The following is a 24,585-nucleotide window of genomic DNA, read 5'->3' as shown; positions in this document are numbered from 1 at the left end:
AATTTTCGCGTTGCATGATGTCAATCTAACTAAACTTCAGACCACTATTTCAACCGCGAGGAAAGTCTTTAAAGAAATTATAATATGGTCTCTTGCACGGCAAAAAGACCAACATATTTCAACTAAAAGGGGACAAAATGGTTTCCATAACGCACTTGGCCAGCGTGGTGGACTTAAGGCCTATGATGGTGTCCAAAATAAGCGAATTCGTTCGTGCATTATCCTAGGCGCCTATACATCGCGTACACAGGGTTCACGCTAGCTCTTTAGGCGTATATAGGCCCGAAATTTATGCATCTTGTGAACAGAACGATCGCGGGAAAGAATTGCGGCGAATTCGCTTCTGAGCAAGGTCTAACCCCTCCCTCATCCCGGGAGGAGACCCTTGCCCAGCAGTGGGACAGTAATGGGTTATAACGCTGGCCATTGCAAGAAACATGCAACGCGAAAGTTAAAAATTTTATTAGTGTACCTTTTAATATAACACGAGAAACGCAATCATGCCTTTTTCCTTACTTTAGCTTGACGTTTCGGCTACATTTCACCGTTATAACGATTGTAACACCAGACTGTTATAACGAAATAACTGTTATTACAAACCGCTATAAAAAAATAACAGTTTTAAGAACCTGTTATAATATAATAGCCAGCTTTCCACACACCCAGTATCGCAGGTTCCTAGTATGGTACAGTATAACGCTAGTGCTTGCAGCGCGCTCTGAGAGAGCGATGTTGGTCGCGGGCGCGGGGAGGTGAGCGCGGTGACGGCTCTTTGCTTTCTCCTTACACAAGCGATTGTTGTTTCATGCGCGATAGAGTGTGTGTGTAAAGGTGGTTATTAACCGTTTTCAGAAACTGTTATAACAGTTATCGTTAAACGTTATTTAAAAATAGCAGTTATGACTACCCGTTATAATTCTTGTTGAAATTCGTTATAACGAATAACCCCCGGTTTCCGAGGTACATTTAGCGGTAGTTTATCTATTCAATAGCGTTTCAACTCATATAAAAATGACAGTTTTGAATAGATAAACTACCGCTAAATGTGCCTCAGAAACCGGGCACAAGTCGTGTTATATTATCATGAAGCGTTTTCACAATAGTTTTTTTTAAAACGCGAAATTTTTAAGACTTATGAAAATGAAGTGTTTTTTTTGAAAATGAAACTTTAAAATGGCGGTTGACGGTGAACATCAAACACATAAAGTAAGCGACTATCCATTTTTATTAGTTATATGTGTATTTATATGTCGGCCTTGGTTTCCCAAACATTATTTTAGTAGAATATAGTAACAAAACTACAAAATACGTGACCTAATTTTAAACGAACCTGTAGCCTAATTTGTTTGGCAGCCGGAACGTCCGGAAAGTCCGAGATCCCACGGCTTTTCCAGTTTTAAGATCTTACGATATTATCAAGATTATATTTCTTTGTATAATCCCCGGTTTTTGAGGTACAGTTAGCGATAGTTTAGCTATTAAATAGCGTTTAAACGCTAAAAAAACGGTATTTTTTAATATATAAACTACAGTTAAATGTACCTCAGAATCCAAGCATATGTAGAGCCAAACTGCACCTTTTCCAAATAAAAACATTCTTATACAATTATAAGCTGAATTAATAAAATTCATAAAAAATTCCGAGTTGAGATTTATTCGTAAGGTCAAAATTAATTTCACCGTTACGATGATTAACTTATGTAATTAACATTTAGGTACTACGTTTCGTTATAAGACTGTTTTAAGTCAATAAAGTTACTCTTTAACATAGACGGCAAATGTCAATATTTAAGGTGAAAATTGATAACTAAATCTCTTTTTATGTTCGAGGTCACATCAAAATTTAAAAGCTTGATTGATGTAAACGACGCACCGTTATCGAATAAAATCACACCTTATTTGAGGTACATTTAGCGGAAGTTTATCTTTTCAATTGCGTTTTTTATATGAATTTAAACGCTATTGAATAGATAAACTACCGCTAAATGTACCTCAGAAACCGGGGGTATAAGGTTCAATTTTATTTGATGACAAAATGTTCTTTACATCACAGCTTGCAAGGTAAAATTTATTTATTATTTTTATCTAAATTGGGGCATGTGGTTTTAATAACGGTATATGGTATAATAATGTAAATATTGATTTGTTACGCGCAGCAGGTCTCCCGTTTGATTTCCGGGTCAGGCCAAAATATGTTCTTGAACTTTTCTATTACGTAATTTATTCTTTGGCGCGTCTATTTCTGGGCTTTTCTGTTAAGAATTTAAATTGCCCAAAGTTAGTTAAGGTCGTAGACCTTTGAGTCGTTGAAAAGCACTTAAAGCTGTCGGTCCTGCGCCTGACCTCTCACTGGTCGTGTCGGTTATCCGTCTCACGCCCCACCGGGTTATGAGAGGAATAGCAAGTGCTCTTGTGTATTGTGCACCCACTTGGACACTATAAACAAAGTCCTGCATCGTTGGCCAGATTCAATGAAATTGACCGCCGTAGCCGGATCGGCAAGGACATTAAGATTGAATGGAACACACGGGAAAGGATTTTATGTAGAAAAAAAATTGCGTGCTGCGCGGGTCAACTAGTTTTTTATTAAAATATGCTCTAAAGTAGTAGTTTAGTAAAGTGCCCGGTATATGGCAAGCTCAAGCTGAAAAAAAATAATTTAAAATGCCATAATCAAAACATGCTTTAATCAAAAGCAAAGATGGATCATCACTTGTTTCAACAAAAGTAAATGGCGTTGCAAAAAAAAATGTTTCTTCTTGGCCAGCGTGATGGACTCAAGGCCTAACCCCTCCCTCATTACGGGAGGAAACCCTTGCCCAGCAGTGGGACAGTAATGGGATAAATTTATTTATTTTCCTTTGCTAATAATTCAAAAGTGGCCTAGTTTTCAGACCATTTTTGCCTGCGTACTTCAGGGTTAGGCGAATTCTGCGCTGACGGCCTGAAATAGTCGTAATATTGTAAACCTTCAAATTCCCACCGCTTTTAAAACTGAGATTTTGTACCAAAAATTACAATTTTAATAAAATTTGGGAAACTAAGACTTTATATGTTATGTTACTGCATTTATTTGTCTGTTCGTTGTATGTAGTTGCTTTACTCATTAGATTATACATATATATATAAATATATATATATACATTCATTCTTTAGTTAAATACACTCCGTGTTATATTAGGTCGGGGAAAAAGTCTTTTCGCATTATAGTATGTATGCACTTGTAATAAAATCTCTTTGGCTTCAAGAATCACAAATGAGTACACGGTTCATTAGGTTTCTTTCAGTGAGCTCGTGAGGTACCCAAATATCGAGCTTTTTTGTGTAGAGAAAATATTTTATTACAAGTTCATACATACTATAATGCGAAAATACTTTTTCCTACCTAATACGTACAGTGAGTGTGTGTGTGTACAACACGCAACACTGTACATATGACATGAAGGAATGTGACAGAAAATAGGTCTTTATGTTTTAGATGCTAGATTTGTCGAAAACCATTTTTTATTTGATAGTCTGATAGTATTTTGACAATGTCTCAATAATCGATATATTTTTCATTATAATTCATACATAAATGGACTTCGAAGAATGTCCTTTAAGTAGCATCACAAACAAACATGATTATGTTCATAAATTATGCATTTTTAAAAGACATCTCAAAAACAATTTCTGAGTAATTTTCACATAAAAATACAGATGAATTAATTGAAAACCTCCCCCTTGTTTAAAAGTCGGTTTATATAAAAGTATATTGTGTAACTTGGAAAGGTCAAAAATTATATTTATTTAAAAATTCAGTGTAGCAATGTTTTTGCTTATAAGCGTGATGTTTCTGCTTAAAATGTTATTTGAGCTTTAGCTGCTTTTTCCACGTGCTTTTTGATGCACTGCTTAAATGCGAAATTGTTTACATATAATGCTAGTTTACATATAAAAGAAAGAAGAAAAAATCCCCATTTTGAGATTAAAAAGAGATATTTGATAAGTATTTGACTCCTATTTTGAAGAAAATTGCGCGCATGAATTAATGTGAAAATTGACATTTCACTCAATCAAAGTCCAATTCTACCCACTGCTGAGTATATAAGCCTCTTTGCAAATGGCACTCTATGATCCTGTTCCAATCTCGTCCAGTTACTCGGGACATTTTTCTATAATATCTTCATTACTTCTGCCCAAAAGTGTTAGTAAATTACCAGACCGTCCTACGCCTGAGCTCTCACTGGTCGTGTGTACGTCACAGCGCACTATGAGAGTGATGTAATAGAGAGTGTACCTGTGTATTGTACACACGACACTATAAACCAGTCCTGAAACAATAGCTAGCTGGTTTCAATTTAACTTTCCTCCGTAGCCGGGTAGCTCCTGGTAAAGCTATGTCATGCCAAAGTCGGTTTGTAGATGGGTGACCATTTCAAACATACTAAGTTCCCCCGTGTTTTGAAAGGCACGTTAAATTGTGGACCCCGGCTGTCATTTTCGAAGATCTTTGATAGTCGTTAACAGTAGTCAGAAGCTTGAAAGTCTGACAACCAGTCTTACCGAGTATCGTGTTATAAAATTAACTGTGTTGTGGAGGTCAGATAGACAGTCGCGGCATATAAAATACTAGTATTCAGCTTCATCCGGTGAGACTGGAAGCCGACTCCAACATAGTTGGAAGAATAGACTGATATTGACCTAAATATCTGCTAGGGCACACATTTCACATATTTATTTCAATCTTTTATGCTTTTCCAACTAACATTATTTCACATTATTCACAAAATAATCACTTTCTTTACACAGAGAACCGTTTCATTTTCAAAAATATAACAATAGCAGTTTTTATAACCGTTATCGTGCTAATATTATTAGCTAGTTAAATAACGAAAGTGATTATGCGTTATAACGTTATTGTGTTGCTAAACCCCGGTTTGTGAGGCACATTTAGCGGTAGTTTATCTATTCAATAGCGTTTTTTTTATAGAAGTTTCAACGCTATTGAATAGATAAACTACCGCTAAATGTACCTCAGAAACCGGGGTAAATAAATTAAAACCGTCGGTTATGTATCGGTTAATTTAGTATGTGGATGTTTATATATTTTTTTACAGTGTTATATAATATGTCAGATCGGTAAATAAAGTTACAGCTAAACATATATGTCAATTGGGCGGATTTTTTAAAACCTTTTTAAAAGTGGCAATTTACTTTCTTTTCTCATTATAGTATGTATGAATTTGTAGTAAAATCTCTTTGGCTTCAAGAATCACAAATGAGTACACGGTTCATTAGGTTTCTTTCAGTGAGCTCGTGAGGTAGCCAAATATCGATCTTTTTGTGTAGAGAAAAGATTTTATTACAAGTTCATACATACTATACTGCGAAAAGACTTTTTCCCCGACCTAATATAAACTTTATTAAATAATTGATGTTTTTTCCTAAATATCATTTTTATAAAAACCATCACTTATTATTTTATATCATAATAGAAAATATCCACTTATTTAAGTTAACTAATACTCCGAAGATTTGACTGGTAATATTGTAAATTATTTGCTTTTTAGTATAGTATTTTATGAAGATGTTTTTTTTCATAATTTACTAGTATTCTTAGTTTAATCGGCGATACAAAGGTTTCCATATGTAGTTATTTATAAACTGCATCAAGACTGCAAATGTTACGGTTTGTGTATTGTTGTTAAGTCAAACAGCACTTACGGCCTACTTTGTGCAGTTGGACTGCCTCCGTGGCGCAATGATTTAAGTCCCTACGCCGCTACCATTGGGTCAGGAGGTCCTGGGTTCGATTCCCACACGGAACAATTTGTGCTATTCACAGATAATTGTTTCGGGTCTGGTTGTATTTTGTGTCCGTTGTTTGTATATTTATAAAAGTCCCTGCGACACAAGAGCAATTCTTAGTGCGGGAATCAGCTTTTTTAATGAAAAAATAAATAAAATGAAATAATCAGTTTGTAGTCTGCAGTTCGCAATTTGCAGTTAGTGGTCTGCTGTTTAAAGTTTAAAGTCTGGGGTCGTGTACCTAACTTGAGACCTTATTATCGCTATTTTTATGCATGCAATAGTTAGAGATTTTTTCAAATCTAGTTTTAATTATTTATTTTAATTAATTGTTGTATAAATGTAAATAGTTTATGAGTATTGTACATATAGATATGAATTAGTATATAGAATTTTACTAAGCTTTTATAAAACTAATCTAGTATTTCGAAATTTTTGAAATGGTGATGGTTTAATAATAATATTCATAATTTAGTGTTTTAACCCTACACTCCTAATGTCTGATACATAATATGTAAATATATTTTCGTCTTTTCCATTTTAAGTCTATAAGTAAATGTCCTTATATATCAAGCATTTGTCCTGTATGACAACATGTGTGTATGTGAATGAAGCAAGGGAAGTTTGTTAGGATCGTACCAAGTGACGTTCTTTGGTCTCTGCCTACCCCTATACGAAAAAGGCGTGATATTATGTATGTATCAGGCTCTAGCAGTAATAAGATTATAAAAAAAACAAAATTTTATCAACTGAAATTTGTTTTCAGGACATACTTTTCGAAGAGGAAGAGCCAATAGAAAGTTTCCCAATGACACCGTCTCCTGAAAAACTTGAAAACGGACACACACCCGAGAAAAAGCCTTCACAGACAAACATACAAACAATGACGTCATCGCAGCAGTTACGTCACAATCCTTCAAAGAGGAAACTGTCTTACACAAGACCTATACCAAAAAGCACTTATAGTTCTTCGTCAATAAATGATGGAGTATTAAAAAAACTAGGTTCGCAAGACGGTTTTGGCCGGAAATTGAGTGTAACTGGTCCTAAAAGGAACTTTTCTACGTCCAGTTTCGCTCACGTCTCCACTCCATTCCATGGCTCCACTCTGTCAGCATTCGAACAGCCAAACGAATTCGCATCCCAATTTTCTTTAAAATCAGTTACAGATAGCGTAGCAGAAGTCGCTTATTGTTGCTTCTGCTGTAAAAAATCGACTAAAAAGGACCCAAATAAGAATAAATTTTTTGATCTATCACTTTTGACTGATCCGACGTATTTAGTTATATTAGTTTCGAGTAGTACTGTAGCCATTTCGTGCACGAATTTCATCATTTTATTACCTTCGCATGCTCAAAATATTGGTTTTGATAAGGCGTTAGGTGCTTACTTACTTAGTACAGTCTCTGCGCTAGATTTGGTAGGTCGTATTGGAGGAAGTGCTTTGTGCGATTTAAATCTAATACCTAAAACTTTCTATTTCGTTGGTGGTTTACTATTTTCAGGTATTACATTGGCTATAATACCGTTTTTAGAGTCTTATATGGCTATAAGCGTTTTTTGCGCTTTATTCGGTTTAGCTTCTGGTGTCAATAATAGTGTTACCACGTTAGTTATGGCCGAAATTCTAGGTGTTGAAAGACTTATGTCAACATATGGTATTAGTTTGTTTGTCAACGGTATTCTGCAGTTGATAGGACCTCCGATATGTGGTCTATGGTTCGAAAGATCTAGAAGTTATAGGAAGATGTTTTTGACGTTTGGTTTGATATTTATTTGTGGTGCGTCTCTGTGGTTGTTTATGCCTTTTATTAATAAACGAAAGAGAGAGCAGGCGAAAAAGAATTGTGAAGGTCAGAAAGTTTAGAAGCTTATTTTAAATATTAGGTCGGGGAAAGTCTTTTCGCATTATAGTATGTATGCAATTGTAATAAAATCTTTTCTCTACACAAAAAAGCTCGATATTTGGGTACCTCACGAGCTCGCTGAAAGAAACCTAATGAACCGTGTACTCATTTGTGATTGTTGAAGCCAAAGAGATGTTATTACAAGTTCATACATACTATAATGCGAAAAGACTTTTTCCCCGACCTAATATGTTGTTTAAGTACGTGAAGTTTATATTTGTGTGTCTAAATATAGCAACAAGTCGCTGTGTACACACAAACAATAGACGTAGTTTAATTATTCTATCGTATCGTACTTTCTCTGGTCTCTGCCTACCCCTATGGAAAGAAGGCATGATTTTATGTATGTATGGTTAGTGGTCAACCTAGTGTCAAAGTTGTTCAAGCCGAAAGGCCTTTGACATGACTTAACGACTGTTATCTTAATAGACTACCGTGTCCGACCTTTTACGTCCTTTTACGCGTAATGCCACTTTGCGTCACCCATCTATAAAATTGTCGCGCTAAGGGTTGCTTAACTCACTGATTGTATACCAACCGGTGGTTTCAGGTACCTTATATTTGGTTATCTACACAGTAACTTATTGCTATATGACGTTTCACATTTCACGTACTGAAATAATATGTACCAAGTTAACCATAGTATCACCTTACTAAAGATAAGTTATAGAAAACGAAGGATAATTTAAATATAACGGCTTTATACTAGCACAAAATATAATATACTTTATAACGGTGAAGGAAAACATCGTGATGTAACCTTGCATGTCTGAGAGTTGTTTAACACAGTTCTTGAAGGTATGCAAAGTCTAAGCACTTGGTAAGTGTAGTGGCCTTAAGACCTTCCTCTCTCATTCCGGGAGGAGACCCTTGCCTAGTATTGGAACAATTATTTTATCCGTTATTGTCCCACTGCTGGGCAAGGGTCTCCTCCCAAGCGGGGGAGGCCGTGAGTCCACCAAAATGGCCAAGTGCGGGGACTTGGTATACCTTCAAGAACTGTGTTAAACAACTCTCAGGCATGCAAGGTTACATGATGTTTTCTTTCACCGTTATAACAAGTGATTATTATTTCTAATACACACATCACTTGGACAAGCCATTGGTGTTTTGCCTTTTCGAACCGTCGACCACTTGCGTGGAAGCCAACTTATACCACTCGGCTATCACTGCTCTACCAACCAATTAGTTACCATTATTTTTTACTAGCTGACCCGATCAACTTCGCTAGCGTCACTTAAGAGAGAATGATCGTAATTTCCCCCGTTTTCGTAACATTTTTGTTGCTACTCCGCTCCTAATGGCCGTAGTGTGATGTATATAGCCTGTAGCCTTCCTCGATAATTAGCGCGTTCAAACAAACAAACAAACTCTTCAGCTTTATAATATTATTGAACGCGCTAATCTCAGGAAGTACTGGTCCGATTTGAAAAATTCTTTCAGTGTTAAATAGCCCATTTATCGAGGAAGGCTATAGGCTATATAACATCGCGCTACCGCCATAAGAAGCGGAGTAGCAACGAAAAATGTTACAAAAACGGGGAAAATTGTGACCCACTCTCTCTTCGGTGACGCAAGTGAAGTTGCGCGGGTCAGTTAGTTTTAAATATAAGCGCTGTCTTGTGATTAGTTCAGTATATGGCAATAGGATCGCCCCCTATTACATGGGACTAACATCTATACTAATATTATAATTTTGTATACAGCGAAATGTTAATGTTTCATTCTGCCTACACCTTCGATTTTAACAGTCGTGATGTTATAAGTAATTGGCGTTTAATTTTTAAGTAAAAGACTATATTTTTTAATTAAAAGAGTTACCCAAAGAGGCTTTTCAAAATTTGTATTTATTAGACGTTAAAAATTCGATATTTTTTTTTTATTTAGTTTAATTTAATTTTTATGTATTTTCTCTTGACTTAAGTAACATAATAATTTAAGTTTTAAACCTTCGTTGAATGTTTATTATATAATAGAATACGGGAATTAACGCGAACACGCATTTTAGGCGTTCATAGCCAGTTACGTTCACCGGTCGGTAAACGATCTGTGTTGAGCAAACCTTGGCGCGATCATTCCATAGATGGGTGACCGCATAGTGGTATTTGAACTGGGCGTCTCCGTGCTTCGGAGGGCACGTAAAAAGTCGGTCCTAGTTGTTGTCAATTAAGATAACAGTCGTTAAGCCACGTCAAAGGCCTTTGGGCGGCTTGAACAACTTTGACATTTGGTTGACCACTAACCATACGATAAGCAGAAGACCTTAGAATGCCTGACGGTTCTGCCTGCAACCTCGGTGAGTGCAACCTGCGCCGAAACGTCAGGCATTCTAAAGAAAAATGACTGTTCGCGTTAATTCCTGTATTCTATAATATAAAAATAATAATATAATTGCAATTTTATATAAAAAATGACTGTAAAATATGTCAATTAATTTTGCGCAAAGATTTGCGTAATGATTTGCGCAAAGTAGGCTTGCGTAATTCTAATGTATGTATTAAATGCGCAAATCAGTGTATAGTTATATAGTTGTAATTAAAATGTTTGTTAATTACGTTTTTAACGAGCCAATAAGCTTGCACAAATGTAAAAAAATATAGACTTGCAACATTTTTTGCGCAAGTGTTAATATTTAGCAATTTTTCGTGTGATAACTTTTGCGCAAATTAGGCTTGCGTAATGTGCAAATCTATAAATAAATTACGCAAATGTATACAAATTCTGTATTCACTTGCGCAATACAATTTATCATTAAGAAATCTTGCAGTTACCTATACAGTTAATGTCTGGTTTCTGAAGTACATTTAGCGGTAGTTTATCTATTCAATAGCGTTTTTATATGAGTTTTAAACGCTATCGAATAGATAAACTACCGCTAAATGTACCTCAGAAACCGGGTGTAAATAAATCAACGATGATTTCCGTCTTAAAATATCTTAAAATGGTTCAAATACAATCATCACAATTTTATATATTAGTTACCTTTACACACACACTGTATCGCACGTTCTTAGTATCGTAAGCTCATAGCCAGTTGCGCTCACCGGTCGGTAAACGATCTGTGGGTTAAGCAACCGTTGGCGCGGTCACTCTATAGATGGGTGACCGCATAGTGGTATTTGAACTGAGCGTCTCCGTGCTTCGGAGGGCACGTAAAACGTCGGTCCCGGTTGTTGTCAACTAAGATAACAGTCGTTAAGCCATGTCAATGGCCTTTCGGCTTGAACAACTTTGACGCTAGGTTGACCACTAACCATACGATAGATAGATAGATAGTATCGTACAGTATTACGCGCGGGAAAGCAGCGCGCTCTGAGAGAGCGATTTTGTTCGCGGGCGCGGGGAGGTGAGCGCGGTGACGGCTCTTTGCTTTCTCCTTACACGCGCGATTGTTGTTTCATGCGCGATAGAGTGTGTGTCTAAAGGTGGCTATTGAATATATAGTTTAATGTATGTATGTATCATTGACTTTATAGCAGTGGTTCCCAACCAGCAGTCCGCGGACCACCGGTGGTCCGTCGAAGTCAAAATATGGTCCGCGAAAGATTTTAAACTTTTAATTTTCAGGATTATTATTACTTTAATCTAAGATACTTACATACTGGTCCCTGCTAACAAGAATAATATAAAAGTGGCCCCTGACTAAGAAAAGGTTGGGAACCCCTGCCTTATAGAGTATTAAATGAGTTCTATATTTTTTTTACGTTTTTAATATAGTTGAAATCGTCTTCCATACAATTTTGAAAATAATTTCCTGCAATCGTTTCCTATATTTGGTGAATTTCAGTAATTAATTACAATGTTAATTATAATATATATTATTAACGAAATTCGATTTATAAGTCCTCATTTGGTGGGCTAAGACCTTACACATCCCTTTCGAGAAAAGACCCTTGCCCAGCAGTGGGACAGTAATGGGTTTAAATTTATTTTTACTTAATATAAAAGACATTTATTTCCTAAAATTCCAAAAATTTTATATAAAATGTGTGAAAAATTTGTTTATTTTAGTTTAATTTTAATATACATATGTATAGTCATAAGCATAAATATGTAATAAATAAAATAATATGACTGTCTGTCGCCAACCCATATTTTGACAGTGTGGTGGACTCAAGGCCAAAAACCTCTTTAATTCCTACGTAGGACCTTTTCTTAGCAGTGGGACAATAATGGGTCATATTTAACCTCGGTTTCTGAGGTACATTTAGCAGTAGTTTATCTATTCAATAGCGTTTAAACTCATATAAAAAAAAACGCTATTGAATAGATAAACTACCGCTAAATATACCTCAGAAAAGGTTAGTTATTTAAACGATTGAGAGTAATAGAAGGCCAATTCTTTTTATTAAATAAAATTCAAAATTATTTCGGTCTAGTCTTGTTTTAATCTCAAAATTTATAAAAATCAATCTCATTTCGGTTAAATGTCATTTTTAAATGACAATAAGTAGAATTGGCCTTCATTTATTCTATGTTAAAGTTTTGATTGCCTCCGTGGCGCAGTGGTTTACGTCACCACGCTGCGACCATTGGGACGGGAGGTCGTGGGTTCGATTCCCACACGAAACAATTATATGACTTGTGCGATCAACATATATTTTTTTTCGGGACTGGTTGTGCTTTGTGTCCGTTGTTTGTATGTTTGTAAAAGTCATCGCGATATAAAGGGCAATTCTTAGTGCGGTAGTTGTCTTTAAAAAAGAAACATAAAAATAGAAAAGACAAGATATTGGACTGTACACATACATATTTATGCTCGTGATTATACTTATAAACCTTTATTATATGAATTAAAAAAACCAATGTGTTACTCTTAGAGAATATCATCACTTTTTTTTGACAGAAAAGTATTGCCATATTCATAAATACGGATGATGACAGTTCTCTATTTTTTTGTCTGTCAATGAATAATCCTTGTAAGTTGATAAGTCACGTAAATTCAAAGCTTTATACAGTTTATATAGAGTTCTGACTTAATTATCCCCACTGACAAAGATTACCGCGTTTTAGATAAATCAACATTTACTTATTCCTATCCCGGAGTTCCCGAGGATCGGTATTTACACGGGAAGGGTTTCCAAGCGGACGAAGTCGCGGGCGGCCTCTAGTTACAATATATTTTTCTAACCACGCCATCATAGTCGAAACGAGGGATACCTTAAAGTTTCTAATACTGTTTTTGATGGTATACAAAGTCCCCAACCCGCACTTGGTCAGCGTGGTAGACTCAAGGCCTAACCCCTCCCTCATTACGGGAGGAGGCCCTTGCCCAGTAGTGGGACATAAATGGGTTAAAAAAAAATCATTTCTTTATCTATGAAAAAAGTACGACTTCAATATTTTTTAATTACCTTCATCGAAGGCATGCTTACAGTGATATCTTGCATGCCTTAAAGTTCCTTAAAAATGTTCTTGAAAGTATACAAAGTCGTCAACCTGCACTTGGTCAGCGTGGTGGACTCCAGGCCTAACCCCTCCCTCAATACGGGAGGAGGCCCTTGCCCAGCAGTGGGACATTAATGGCTAAAATGTAACACCCTGTCATCATCCCTAAACCACCCTTTCATTCTTAATTTCATTCCCTTTCGAAAAAAATAACCGAATTATTATATATTAAACGATTTTACTCGCTAAAGTATAATTTTATATTAGTTTATTAATATTATTAATTCGCGTTAAGTAGCTAAATATTAATTATTAAGTGATTAATTGTATTTTTAAAAATAAATTATGTATTTTTTGTATTAAAATATTTGTGTTTTATTTGTATTTTAAACTCATGGGCGACACGTGTACAGTAAGGGTTGTCAGATTCATTCTGATCATTTCCTGGACATTTCTGGGGTCACGAACGGAATCAGTGTCTTGGTCTCTGGTCCGAGACTATATTAAGTAGTGATTAAGCAAAAAAAACCGTCGTAGCTTCGAAGCTTTGTAAAAACAAGTATTTATTAATGCCGGGACAGCAAAGTAAAATTACGGGACACGGAACAGAACAGAACCCCGGAAATCGCTGAAATCCCGGTTATCTGCCAACCCTATAAAATACAGACATCAAATGTCACGTATATACATATATAGTTGACAGTCGGTGTGTATCGCTCCTGTCAACTATATAAGTACGTGGATTCATCACTCTTAGTTAGACAATATTTTGTCACTATCAATCAATCTTAAAACTGTATATGAGTGAAAAAGACGACTGTTACTAACCAGAGCTTACACGACGTTTAAAAGACAAACAGTTTATATATTAGGTCGGGGAAAAAGTCTTTTCGCATTATAGTATGTATGAACTTGTAATAAAATCTTTTCTCAACACAAAAAAGCTCGACATTTGGGTACCTCACGAGCTCACTGAAAGAAACTTAATGAACCGTGTACTCATTTGTGATTGTTGAAGCCAAAGAGATTTTATTACAAGTTCATACATACTATAATGCGAAAAGACTTTTTCCCCGACCTAATATATCGATATCCTACTATCCTACTAATATTATGAATGCGAAAGTTTGTGAGTACGTATGTATGTATGGATGTCTGTTACTCTTTCAATATACACATTTCACAATAAATACATTCTTTACAGCTTGAACCATTTGCCGAAGAAGACGCCGGGGACTTAGAAGAGCCAATCAACCCTCGCCTAACCTTTACTCCTGAAGAACCAACCCCTACCGAAGAGAAACACCCTAACGGTTCCCCCCCAATCTTCAAAAACAAATCCAACATCAATTTGGAAGAAAAACTACCAACGGATTTCGCTCGATCAGCCAGCGCGGTTCAAGTAGCTATACGAGAAGAAAGGTATAGGAAAAATACTCCGGCTTCTTCTAGACATGGATTACAGCATATTTCAAGTAAAAACCATTTACCTAGTAACCCATCCTTATTAGAATCGGTTCCAGAAGGCAAGAGTAGTCGTGTGAACTCCCAAGAAACGTTTGGTAAAAAGTTAGGAGTGCCTAAAACGCCAAAACGCAGTCCTTCCACATCGAGTTTTCAATACATGTCGACTCCTTTCCACGGTTCTACACTGTCAGCTTTCGAAAAACCAAGCGAATTTGCTTCCCAATTCAGTTTAAAATCTGTCACGGATAGTCTAGCCCCGATTACTTACTGTTGTGGCTGCAAAAAACGTCCCAAAGACGACGATAGAAAAAAAGAACCTAATAAATATTTCGACGTTCAATTACTTAAAGACCCGATCTATTTAGTGATTTTAATTTCAAATTGTACATGTGCTATATCGTATACTAATTTTATTATTTTAGTACCATCTTACGCTAAAGAATGTGGTTTTGATAAAACGTTAGGAGCTTATTTGCTATCTATAATTTCTGCTCTCGATTTGGTCGGTCGAATTGGCGGTTCTGCGCTATCCGATTTAGTAACTACTCCCAAAAGATATTTCTTCATATTTGGCCTTTTATTATCCGGTATTAGTTTATCCATGATACCTTTAGTTTCAAGTTATTCTGCTATAAGCGTGTTCTGTTCGATATTCGGCATCGCTTCCGGTATTAATGTGGGCGTTACTGCTTTGGTTATGACTGAAATGTTAGGTACAGAAAGACTTATGTCTTCATATGGTATTAGTTTGTTCATGAATGGTATTTTACAGTTAATAGGCCCTCCCATATGTGGCTTTTGGTTTGAGTATACAAAGTCTTATAAGTCTTTGTTCGTGACGTTAGGGTTTGTGCTTATTTTCGGAGCTGCGTTATGGGGTTTCGTTCCCTTAATAAATAGGAGAAGAAGAAGATTGGCTCAAATAACTAAGGAAGAGTCCGAAAAAGCGTAGTATTATAAAGAATTATTAATATTTTTATATTAGGTAATGTTCTTACTGAATTTCGTGTAAACTCTGATAAGTATTTTACTAAACAACTTGAACACGCGTAGGTGTTATCAAACTGAACGTAGACACAGTACAGAGGACTCTCGGTTGACTGTTCTAACAATCGAGCGATCCAAGCGCAATAGTCCTCCACACGCACTGCTATTTACAAGCGGAACTAAATATCGTTCATTATGATGTAGCGAAATTCGTTTAAGTTTGGTGACACTTATATGAGAGAAGACACTGTATCTATACTAAAATTATTAAGTTGTAGAGTTTGTTTGTTTGAACGCACTAATCTCAGCAACTACTGGTGTTATTTGAAAAACTCTTTTACTGTTGGATAGCCTATTTATTGAGGAAGGCTATAATCTATATAACATCACGCTACGACCAATAGGAGCGGAGTACCAGTAAAAAATGTTACAAAACGGGGAAAATGTTGACTCATTCTCTCTTATGTGACGCAAGCGAAGTTGCGCGGGTAATTACTAATCAGAGTTTATACGACAGTTATCGGTAAGACAAATGGTATATAGTACTTAAGCTCTGTCTATGGTCCGTTCCAATTTTGATTTTAAATGCGATAGTTGCAATCTCTAGCGGCGGTATAAGGAACTAACTTTGACAGCTGTCATTGGTGACATCTGTCAAACGGAAATTGAAAAGTTAGTTCCTTTAACTTCGTGGTATTAACTTGAAGTGAGTATTTTTAAGTCGTTAAAAGATAAATTATTTTAAAAGGAAATACTAATTTCCTTTGCAACAGTTTTTTGTGGCCTTATTCCCGACAGAATCGAATTTGAATTCGATTGAATCACATTAGAGGTAATGTCAAATCGTACTTTTAAATTCCAAACTAGCGCGTGATTAAACACTGATTTAAAATGTAAATAATCTACAACAAACAATCCTATTAGTTTCACTTTAAACCACCGTTCAATCATGCGCTGGTTAAGAATTCGATTTGCCTGAGCCACCTTTACACACACACTGTATCGCACGTTCTTAGTATCGTACAGTATAACGCTAGTGCTTGCAGCGCGCTCTGAGAGAGCGATGTTGGTCGCGGGCACGGGGAGGTGAGCGCGGTGACGGCTCTTTGCTTTCTCCTTACACGCGCGCTCTTTCACGCGCGATTGTTGTTTCATGCGCGATAGAGTGTGTGTGTAAAGGTGGCTATTATCTCAAATCTCATCGAGTTGGGATTTGATTTTGTCAAAGGTAAGCCGACTTTTTTACGACTATAAAATTGTTAATAAAAATCCTCGTATATAATTCGAATATTATCGAATATCGGGTCCATATTATTCTCCTATATTTTTACATTTTATTATTATTATTGAGTACTTAAAATTATGATTAATATTAATATTATAATCACTTAATTTACAAAAAAATCGGCGATTTTACACCGTTTATACCTTATAACCGGTGTAAAAATTATTCATTTCTTCTTCACACAACTGTTTTCAAATTTTTAGGAACCATTTTGAACTATTTGCGTCAAATAAATATTGTTTTTGAAATTATATCAGTGAAAATTTTTCATCATAAAAAAATTACAGTAAAAAATTGACATTTAATTTACCATTTTAACTTATTTATTCAATATTAAACGACATTCGAATATAAATCCATACTAATATTATAAATGCGAATGTAACTCTGTCTGTCTGTCTGTCTGTCTGTCTGTCTGCTACTCAATCACGCCTAAACTACTGAACCAATTTGCATGAAATTTGGTATGGAGATAGTTTAATACCCGAGAAAGGACATAGGCTACTTTTTACCCCGGGAAAATGACGCATTTCCCGGGAAAATTCAGGTTTCGCCACCGAAGTCGCGAATAATCAATATTATAATGACATTGAATTAACAAAATTCCGTTGTCATGGCAACAGTTTTAATGGCGGATATGCTTTAGCGCGAGTTATGGGATATAAATAATTTTGAGAATATTTTTCGTGAAAAAAAGCATATTTTGTTGTAAAGGAATAATTAAGTTTTGTATTAGTAAAAAAATCATTCACGCGAGCGGAGCCGCACGGGTCAGCTAGTGAAAAATAATCGAATAAAGATTTTTCAATAAATCTGTTTTACACATATTCTTACTGGTCACAAAATAGTTTTTAAATTATTTATTTCACTTTACACTACTATTACTTTCTGTAGAGACATATAACAAAAAAAAACATATTTTTGAAAAAATCGATTCCTTAATTAGGGTTGCAAATATTCGAATATTTTAAACGGTTATTACAACAAGTCTTACCGAGGGGTATCGTGTTATAACCCAGGTAACTGTGTTGTGGAGGTCAGATAGACAGTCGCTCCATGTAAAATACTGGTATTCAGCTGCATCCGGTGAGACTGCAAGCCGACTCCAACATATTTGGAAGAAAGGCTAGATTGATGATGTAGTAAGCCTTATGCCTTTGCTTTACAAAAAGCAATAGTAGTGTATTTCTTTCTCAATCAACTCTACTTAAAATTAATTTATTTCAAATATCTTATTTGCTGAACTTTAAATCATGTATCTGTATTTCAAAACTTTAATTCATTAATTTGTACTACAAATATTCCTATTTTGTCTTCTTAATCTAATGGAAAACCTGTCTGAATATAAGTTACAGGTAAATCTAGGTTTTGTTGGCTGAAATTTACTTAATTTATTTATCTGCAATACCTACGAACGAACTTTTCTCTCCTAATTTTTTATTAATACATTTAAAAATTTAAAAAATAAGCCAGTTTTTGTATAGAAAAATACTTCTATTCCGCTTCGCTCACCTTATTTTAATCTAGAATTTATTATGGCTTAGAAAAAACCTAGATTTTCCTATAATTTTACAAAATTCAATACTCATTTTGAACGAGCCATCAGATGTTTGGGAGCAATATCAATTGTCACAAAATACTTTTTGTCAAACCATTATTTAATATTATACGGGAATTAACTTGAAAATATTAATATTAGAATATTTTTTAATAGTAGTCCGGAGTTTTGTAACGTGCCCGGTATATGACAAGCTCGCCCCCTATTACATGGTACTAACATTGTTAATGGCGAAACGTGGGTGTATTTCATACACCTTTGCCTATACCGTCGGGTATGTATGAACTTGTAATAAAATGTTTTCTCTACACAAATAAGCTCGATATTTGGGTACCTCACGTGCTCACTGAAAGAAACCTAATGAACCGTGTACTCATTTGTGATTCTTGAAGCCAAAGAGATTTTATTACAAGTTCAAACATACTATAATGCGAAAAGACTTTTTCCCCGACCTATATATTGGATATGGATTATATATCTTCATTATCTCGACGTTTTGGCCCAGACGTTTTGGATCAGGTGTTACTTATGTTAACTATCTTGACGTTTCGGCACGGCCAAAATGTCAAGTTTACAGTCTCCGTATAATATTAAATAATACCACATACAGTACGTAAATAAAAGAACGTATTTAGAAAATATATGTATTTTTATATAAATAAGTAAGATTTTAAAATGTGGATAGTTGTTGAAACTTATTTGATAAATGAAAAAATTACGAGAATTGTAATTTACAGCTGGTATTCGTAGTATCTTTTTCAAACCTTATAATGTCCCACTGCTGGGCAAGGGTCTTGAAGGGAGGGGTTAGGCCTTGAGTCCACTATGCTGGCCAATTGCGAGCCAGTTGCGCTCACCGGTCGATAAACGATCTGTAGTTTAAGCAACTCTCATCGCAGTCATTCTATAGATGGGTGACCGCAATAATATGTGATTTCAGCATCTCCGTGCCCGAAAAAGTCGGTCCCGGCTGTTGTCTATTAAGATAACAGTCGTTAAGCCATGTAATTTTGAACAACTTTGACACTAGGTTGATATATGCAAGAAATATTTCGACAACTGTCCACATTTTAAAATTAGTTTTTCTACCGTCAAGAGAAGTTAATTTAGTATTTTTATAGCATTTGCCTTAAAGGCTATCTGTCACTTAACCGTAAGTTACCCGTTACTTTAGTATAATTGTAAATCTAACCCATTACTTTTTTATTGCTAGGTAATAGTCTCTTCCCGGAACGATAGCCAGTTGCGCTCACCGGTCGGTAAACGATCTGTGGGTTAAACAACCATTCGCGCGGTCATTCCATAGATGGGTGACCGCATAGTGGTATTTGAACTGGGCGTCTCCGTGCTTCGGAGGGCACGTTAAAAGTCGGTCCTGGTTGTTGTCTACTAAGATAACAATCGTTAAGCCACGTCAAAGGCCTTCCGGGCGGCTTGAACAACTTTGACACTAGGTTGACCACTAACTATACGACAGACAGAGACCCGGAATGAAAGCATTAGATTATTATTATCATTATTTCTAATACACTCATCACTTGGAAAAGTAATTGGTGTGTTGTCTCGGGCTCGAATAGATACATGTATGAGAGGGCAAGTTTAAACTAACGTTTTAAAGCCTGGTTTCCACAATTCCATTTTGGTGGAAAGACTGCCTCTATGGCGCAGTGGTTAAGGTCGCCACGCCGCTACCATTGCGTCGGGAGGTCGTGACTACGATTCCCACACGGAACAATTATTTGTGCGATCCACAAATTGTTGTTTCGGGTCTTGTTTGTACTTTGTGTCCGTTGTTTGTATGTTTGTAAAAGTCCCCGCGACACAAGAGCGATTCTTAATGCGGGAGTTGTCTTTAAAAAAACTATGGCGAAACGTGAGTGTATTTCATATATATCTGCCTGCACCTTTATTTATAACAGAAATATTCTTCTACTGACGGTAGAAAAACAATAATATAATTAAGAAAGGGATAACGGTTATTATAGTTGTGATATCATAGAATTTGAGGACCTCATAATTATTATATTAAAATAGTATTTTTTTAATTTTACAATATATAAGTTGATTATTTTAGTTATTCGAATATGGTGCTCTAACAAGAGAATGTCGTAATAGTTGTTAATACACGGCAATTGGAAATATGTCACTTTTAAGGCCTGTTTAGACGAAGAGAGTTTCTCGTCTCGAAGATACGATTAAGTTTAACCCATTACTGTCCCACTGCTGGGCAAGGGTCTCCTAGGGGCTAGACCTTGAGTCCACCACGCTGGCCAAGTGCAGGTTGGGGACTTTGCATGCCCTCAATAAATGTGTTAAACAAATTTTAGGCATGCAAGGTTTCCTCACGATGTTTTTCCTTCACCGTTGGAGCATGTGATAATTATTTCTAATACACACATAACTTCGAAAAGTCATTGGTGTGTTGCCTCGGGTTCGAACCTGCGACCACTGGCGTGGGAGGTGTCACCTTATACCACTCGGCTATCACTGCACTACAGAAGATACGATTATCGAAGGAATATAAAACATTGTTTTCGTCTAAACATTCGCTCTCCTCGCTCGTTGCTTTGCCTTGCAATGGAAAATTGTTATGTCCGTATAATAGTAGGCGAGATTTTAATTCTTGCCTGTATGTAAACATTTTGATACGATTGTGTTATGGCGATTATTGCTTGTAATAGCGTATAGTTTCTCGCACGGAACCGTACGAGAAACTCTCCCCGTCTAAATGAGCCTTTAGACCATATTGGTAAAATACTAACTATGAAATTATAAATCGATTTGCGCAAATCTATGGCCGACAAGTCATTTGTTGGTAGTATATTGCGCAATCGGCTACCATTAAAGTATCTGTAGATTTGCGCAATACGTAGATCTAATCTAATCTAATATACTAATTTGCGCAAATTGATATATTAGATGCGTTATACATGAAGTGATTTTACTTAGATTTGCGTTAAATATGTACAAGAATATGCAATAAATATAATAAATAACTTGAACAACTAACAACGTAACTTAGTTTAATAGTTATTCGTTGAAATGTATTGAAAATCATGAAATACTTGGCCGTATTAATAAACCTAACTTGAGTTTGAGATTATTCAAAATCGAGTATTGAAATCTGTCTCAATAAGTAACGCTAAAGTTAATTATATAAATAGTATGAGATTTAAGCGTTATTTAAAATTGAGATACATTTTAACACTCTGTCATAACTCCTTTACTTGGCTTCTAAATACTAAAGATTTTTATTTGACAGCTAAGCATATGGGATCCTTAGGTTACTCTACAAAAATGATATAAATATTTAATGATGAAGATGTTAAAGGTCAGTGTTACAGCTTACAGATAAGTGTCGAGTAACCTATCCGATAGATAATATAGCAGCAAATGTGTGAAAGAATCAAAATACACTAGCTAAAATAAGTGGTAGTTTCTCAAAGGTCATGAATAAATAATGATGTTGGTCATGAATAATTAATGTAGATGGTCATGAATAATTAATGAAGTTTAAGAAAGGTTTATTAATACGGTTTTCGACAATCCTTAAAATACAGGGAACCCTAGATTGAGACCATATATCGTAAAATATAACAGTTTTTGCATAAATAAACAGTTAAAATTCAGTATTAAAAACGAATTCTTCCAAAACTAATAATGCCCAGTACAAATTTATGCATTTTATATTAATTAGAAATTATAACTAATTTATTAATGCAAAAACTGTTTTTAAAAACGAGTAATTTTACGTAATTTTGCGCAAGTGTATTAAACTTTTGGCTTCAAAGCGGCCTGTTTGTTCATTTGCGCAAAATTGCGCAAGTTAATAGTTATACTGTCTTACTAATAAATGTTGTGTAAGCTCTGCTTATACAGTTTTTGTCTTTTTCACTTATTTACAGTTTCAAAATTGTTTGAAAGTGACAAAATACTATTACTACTAGTGTTTTATCAATTTTAATCAATTCAAAAGTATATTTCAAACTGAGTAATGGCCGGTTTCTGAGGTACACCTGTCATGTTTATATAAGCTTAAACGCTATTGAATAGATAAACTACCGCTAAATGTACCTCAGTAACCGGGGGTTAAAGACAAATCACTACATAATTAGGCCTTACAAGACATTTATTAGTAAAACAGTTATTAAATAAGTTAATTATTAAGATTTTTCTACGAAATAGAGCTATACATTCTTCCTTATATAAAATTTTAGTTTTTAAGTATTTTTATTATGGAGAATCATAACGCTTACCGGTCAATTCGAATGTTTTTGACTGTGCCATGTTAAACAAAATGCCTTACTTACATTAATGTAGTTATTTCATAAATATAATATTATTTGTAATTCATGAGTTTTATTTCATGTTCCTTAGTGTGAAATTACAGCTGGGTAGGTAGCGGGTGGCGGGTTCCAGTTGTATATGTTACTGTAAAAGCCCGAACTGTGGTAAATCCTAAGATTAATTATTAATTTAACTGCACGTTTGGCGCAGTGGTTTAAGCGGTCACCTCGCCGCAACAACCGTAGCGCCGCGTGTGGTGGGTTCGAATCCTACCCGGGACAAATCTTTGTGTGATGAGCACGAGTATTTGTTCTGAGCCTGGTTGTCAATTTATCTATATAAGTATGTATTTACAAGTATATAAGTATGTTTATCAGTTATTTGGTTACCATAGTATAAGCTCTGCTTAGTTTGGAATCAAATGACCGTGTGTGAGTTGTCCAACAATATTTATTTATTTATTTTTCGGTAAAACCTAAGATTTACCAACTCTCAATGGTAAAAGTCCGAACAAGCCAGAATTTAAAAACTATGTTACGGTATTATTTATTTATAATCGGAATTTTACAGTTACATAATATTTCCTTTTCATTTTTACTAAAGATTGGCTTATGAATATTTAATGAATTTTGGTTCACATAATATAGTTATAACCTGGATTAACACATCGGATACTTTTAACCCCGGGGATTCTATTCACGCGAGCAAAGTGGCGGGTAAAAGCTAGTGAATACATTTATGGGTAGGTAAAATAAAAATACAATTTTTTTCAAGTATCTTTATTACAAACTTACACAATAAACTTAAGAAATACAACTTAAAATTCTTCTAGTTAAACCAAAATGTTAAGCATAAGGGATCTTAAGGTTACTCTACAAAAATGATATAAATATTTAATGAAGAAGATGTTAAGGGTCAGCGTTACAGCTTATAGATAAGTGTCGAGTAACCTATCCGATAGATATTATAGCAGTAAATGTATGAAAGAGTCAAAATTCCACCAGCTAAGATTAGTGGTAGTTTCTCAAAGGTCATGAATAAATAATGATGTTGGTCATGAATAATTAATGTAGATGGTCATGAATAATTAATGAACCTTAAGAAAGGTTTATTAATACGGTTTTTAAAAATCCTTAAAATACAGGGAACCCTAGATTGAGACCATATATCGTAAAATACACAGTTTTTGCATTAATAAACAGTTAAAATTCAGTATTAAAAACGAATTCTTCCAAAACTAATAATGCCCAGTACAAATTTATGCATTTTATATTAATTAGAAATTATAACTAATTTATTAATGCAAAAACTGTTTTTAAAAACGAGTAATTTTACGTAATTTTGCGCAAGTGTACTAAACTTTTGGCTTCAAAGCGGCCCGTTTGTTGATTTGCGCAAAATTGCGCAAGTTAATAGTTATACTGTCTTACTAATAAACGTCGTGTAAGCTGTTTATACAGTTTTTTGTCTTTTTCACTCATTTACAGTTTCAAAATTGTTTGAAAGTGACAAAATACTATTACTACTAGTGTTTTATCAATTTTAATCAATTCAAAAGTATATTTGAAAAAAAAAGTATATTTGAGTAATGCCCGGTTTCTGAGGTACACCTGTCATGTTTATATGAGCTTAAACGCTATTGAATAGATAAACTACCGCTAAATGTACCTCAGTTACCGGGGGTGAAAAACACAACGCTATACTAATCAAAGCTTACAAGACGATTATTAGTAAAACAGTTATTATATAAGTTATTATTAAGATTTTTCTACGAAATAGAGCTATACATTCTTCCTTATATAAAATTTTAGTTTTTAAGTATTTTTATTATGGAGAATCATAACGCTTACCGGTCAATTCGAATGTTTTTGACTGTGCCATGTTAAACAAAATACCTTACTTACATTAATGTAGTT

General features: G+C 35.0%; 1 protein-coding gene across 9 annotated transcripts in view; it reads left to right on the top strand.

Annotated features, from left to right (window-relative positions):
• hrm (solute carrier family 16 member hermes) overlaps positions 1-22,731 on the top strand; it is a 64,932-nt gene extending 42,201 nt beyond the window's left edge. For 8 of the 9 annotated variants that reach the window (XM_076133846.1, XM_076133854.1, XM_076133853.1 and 5 more), the window contains one exon: positions 14,290-22,731. In XM_076133846.1, the coding sequence (XP_075989961.1) occupies positions 14,290-15,504 (1,215 nt within the window). In that variant the 3' untranslated portion in view covers positions 15,505-22,731. Of the gene's footprint in view, positions 1-6,556; positions 13,445-14,289 lie in introns of those variants that run through there. The other variant, XM_076133852.1, reaches the window with a different exon arrangement.
• The last annotated feature ends 1,854 nt before the right edge of the window (positions 22,732-24,585 follow it).

Source organism: Anticarsia gemmatalis, chromosome 30 (assembly GCF_050436995.1).
Source record: "Anticarsia gemmatalis isolate Benzon Research Colony breed Stoneville strain chromosome 30, ilAntGemm2 primary, whole genome shotgun sequence".
In the NCBI taxonomy this organism is placed as follows: Eukaryota; Metazoa; Arthropoda; class Insecta; order Lepidoptera; family Erebidae; genus Anticarsia; species Anticarsia gemmatalis.
Note: the sequence above shows the minus strand (reverse complement) of the source record. Positions and strands in the feature narration are given on the sequence as shown.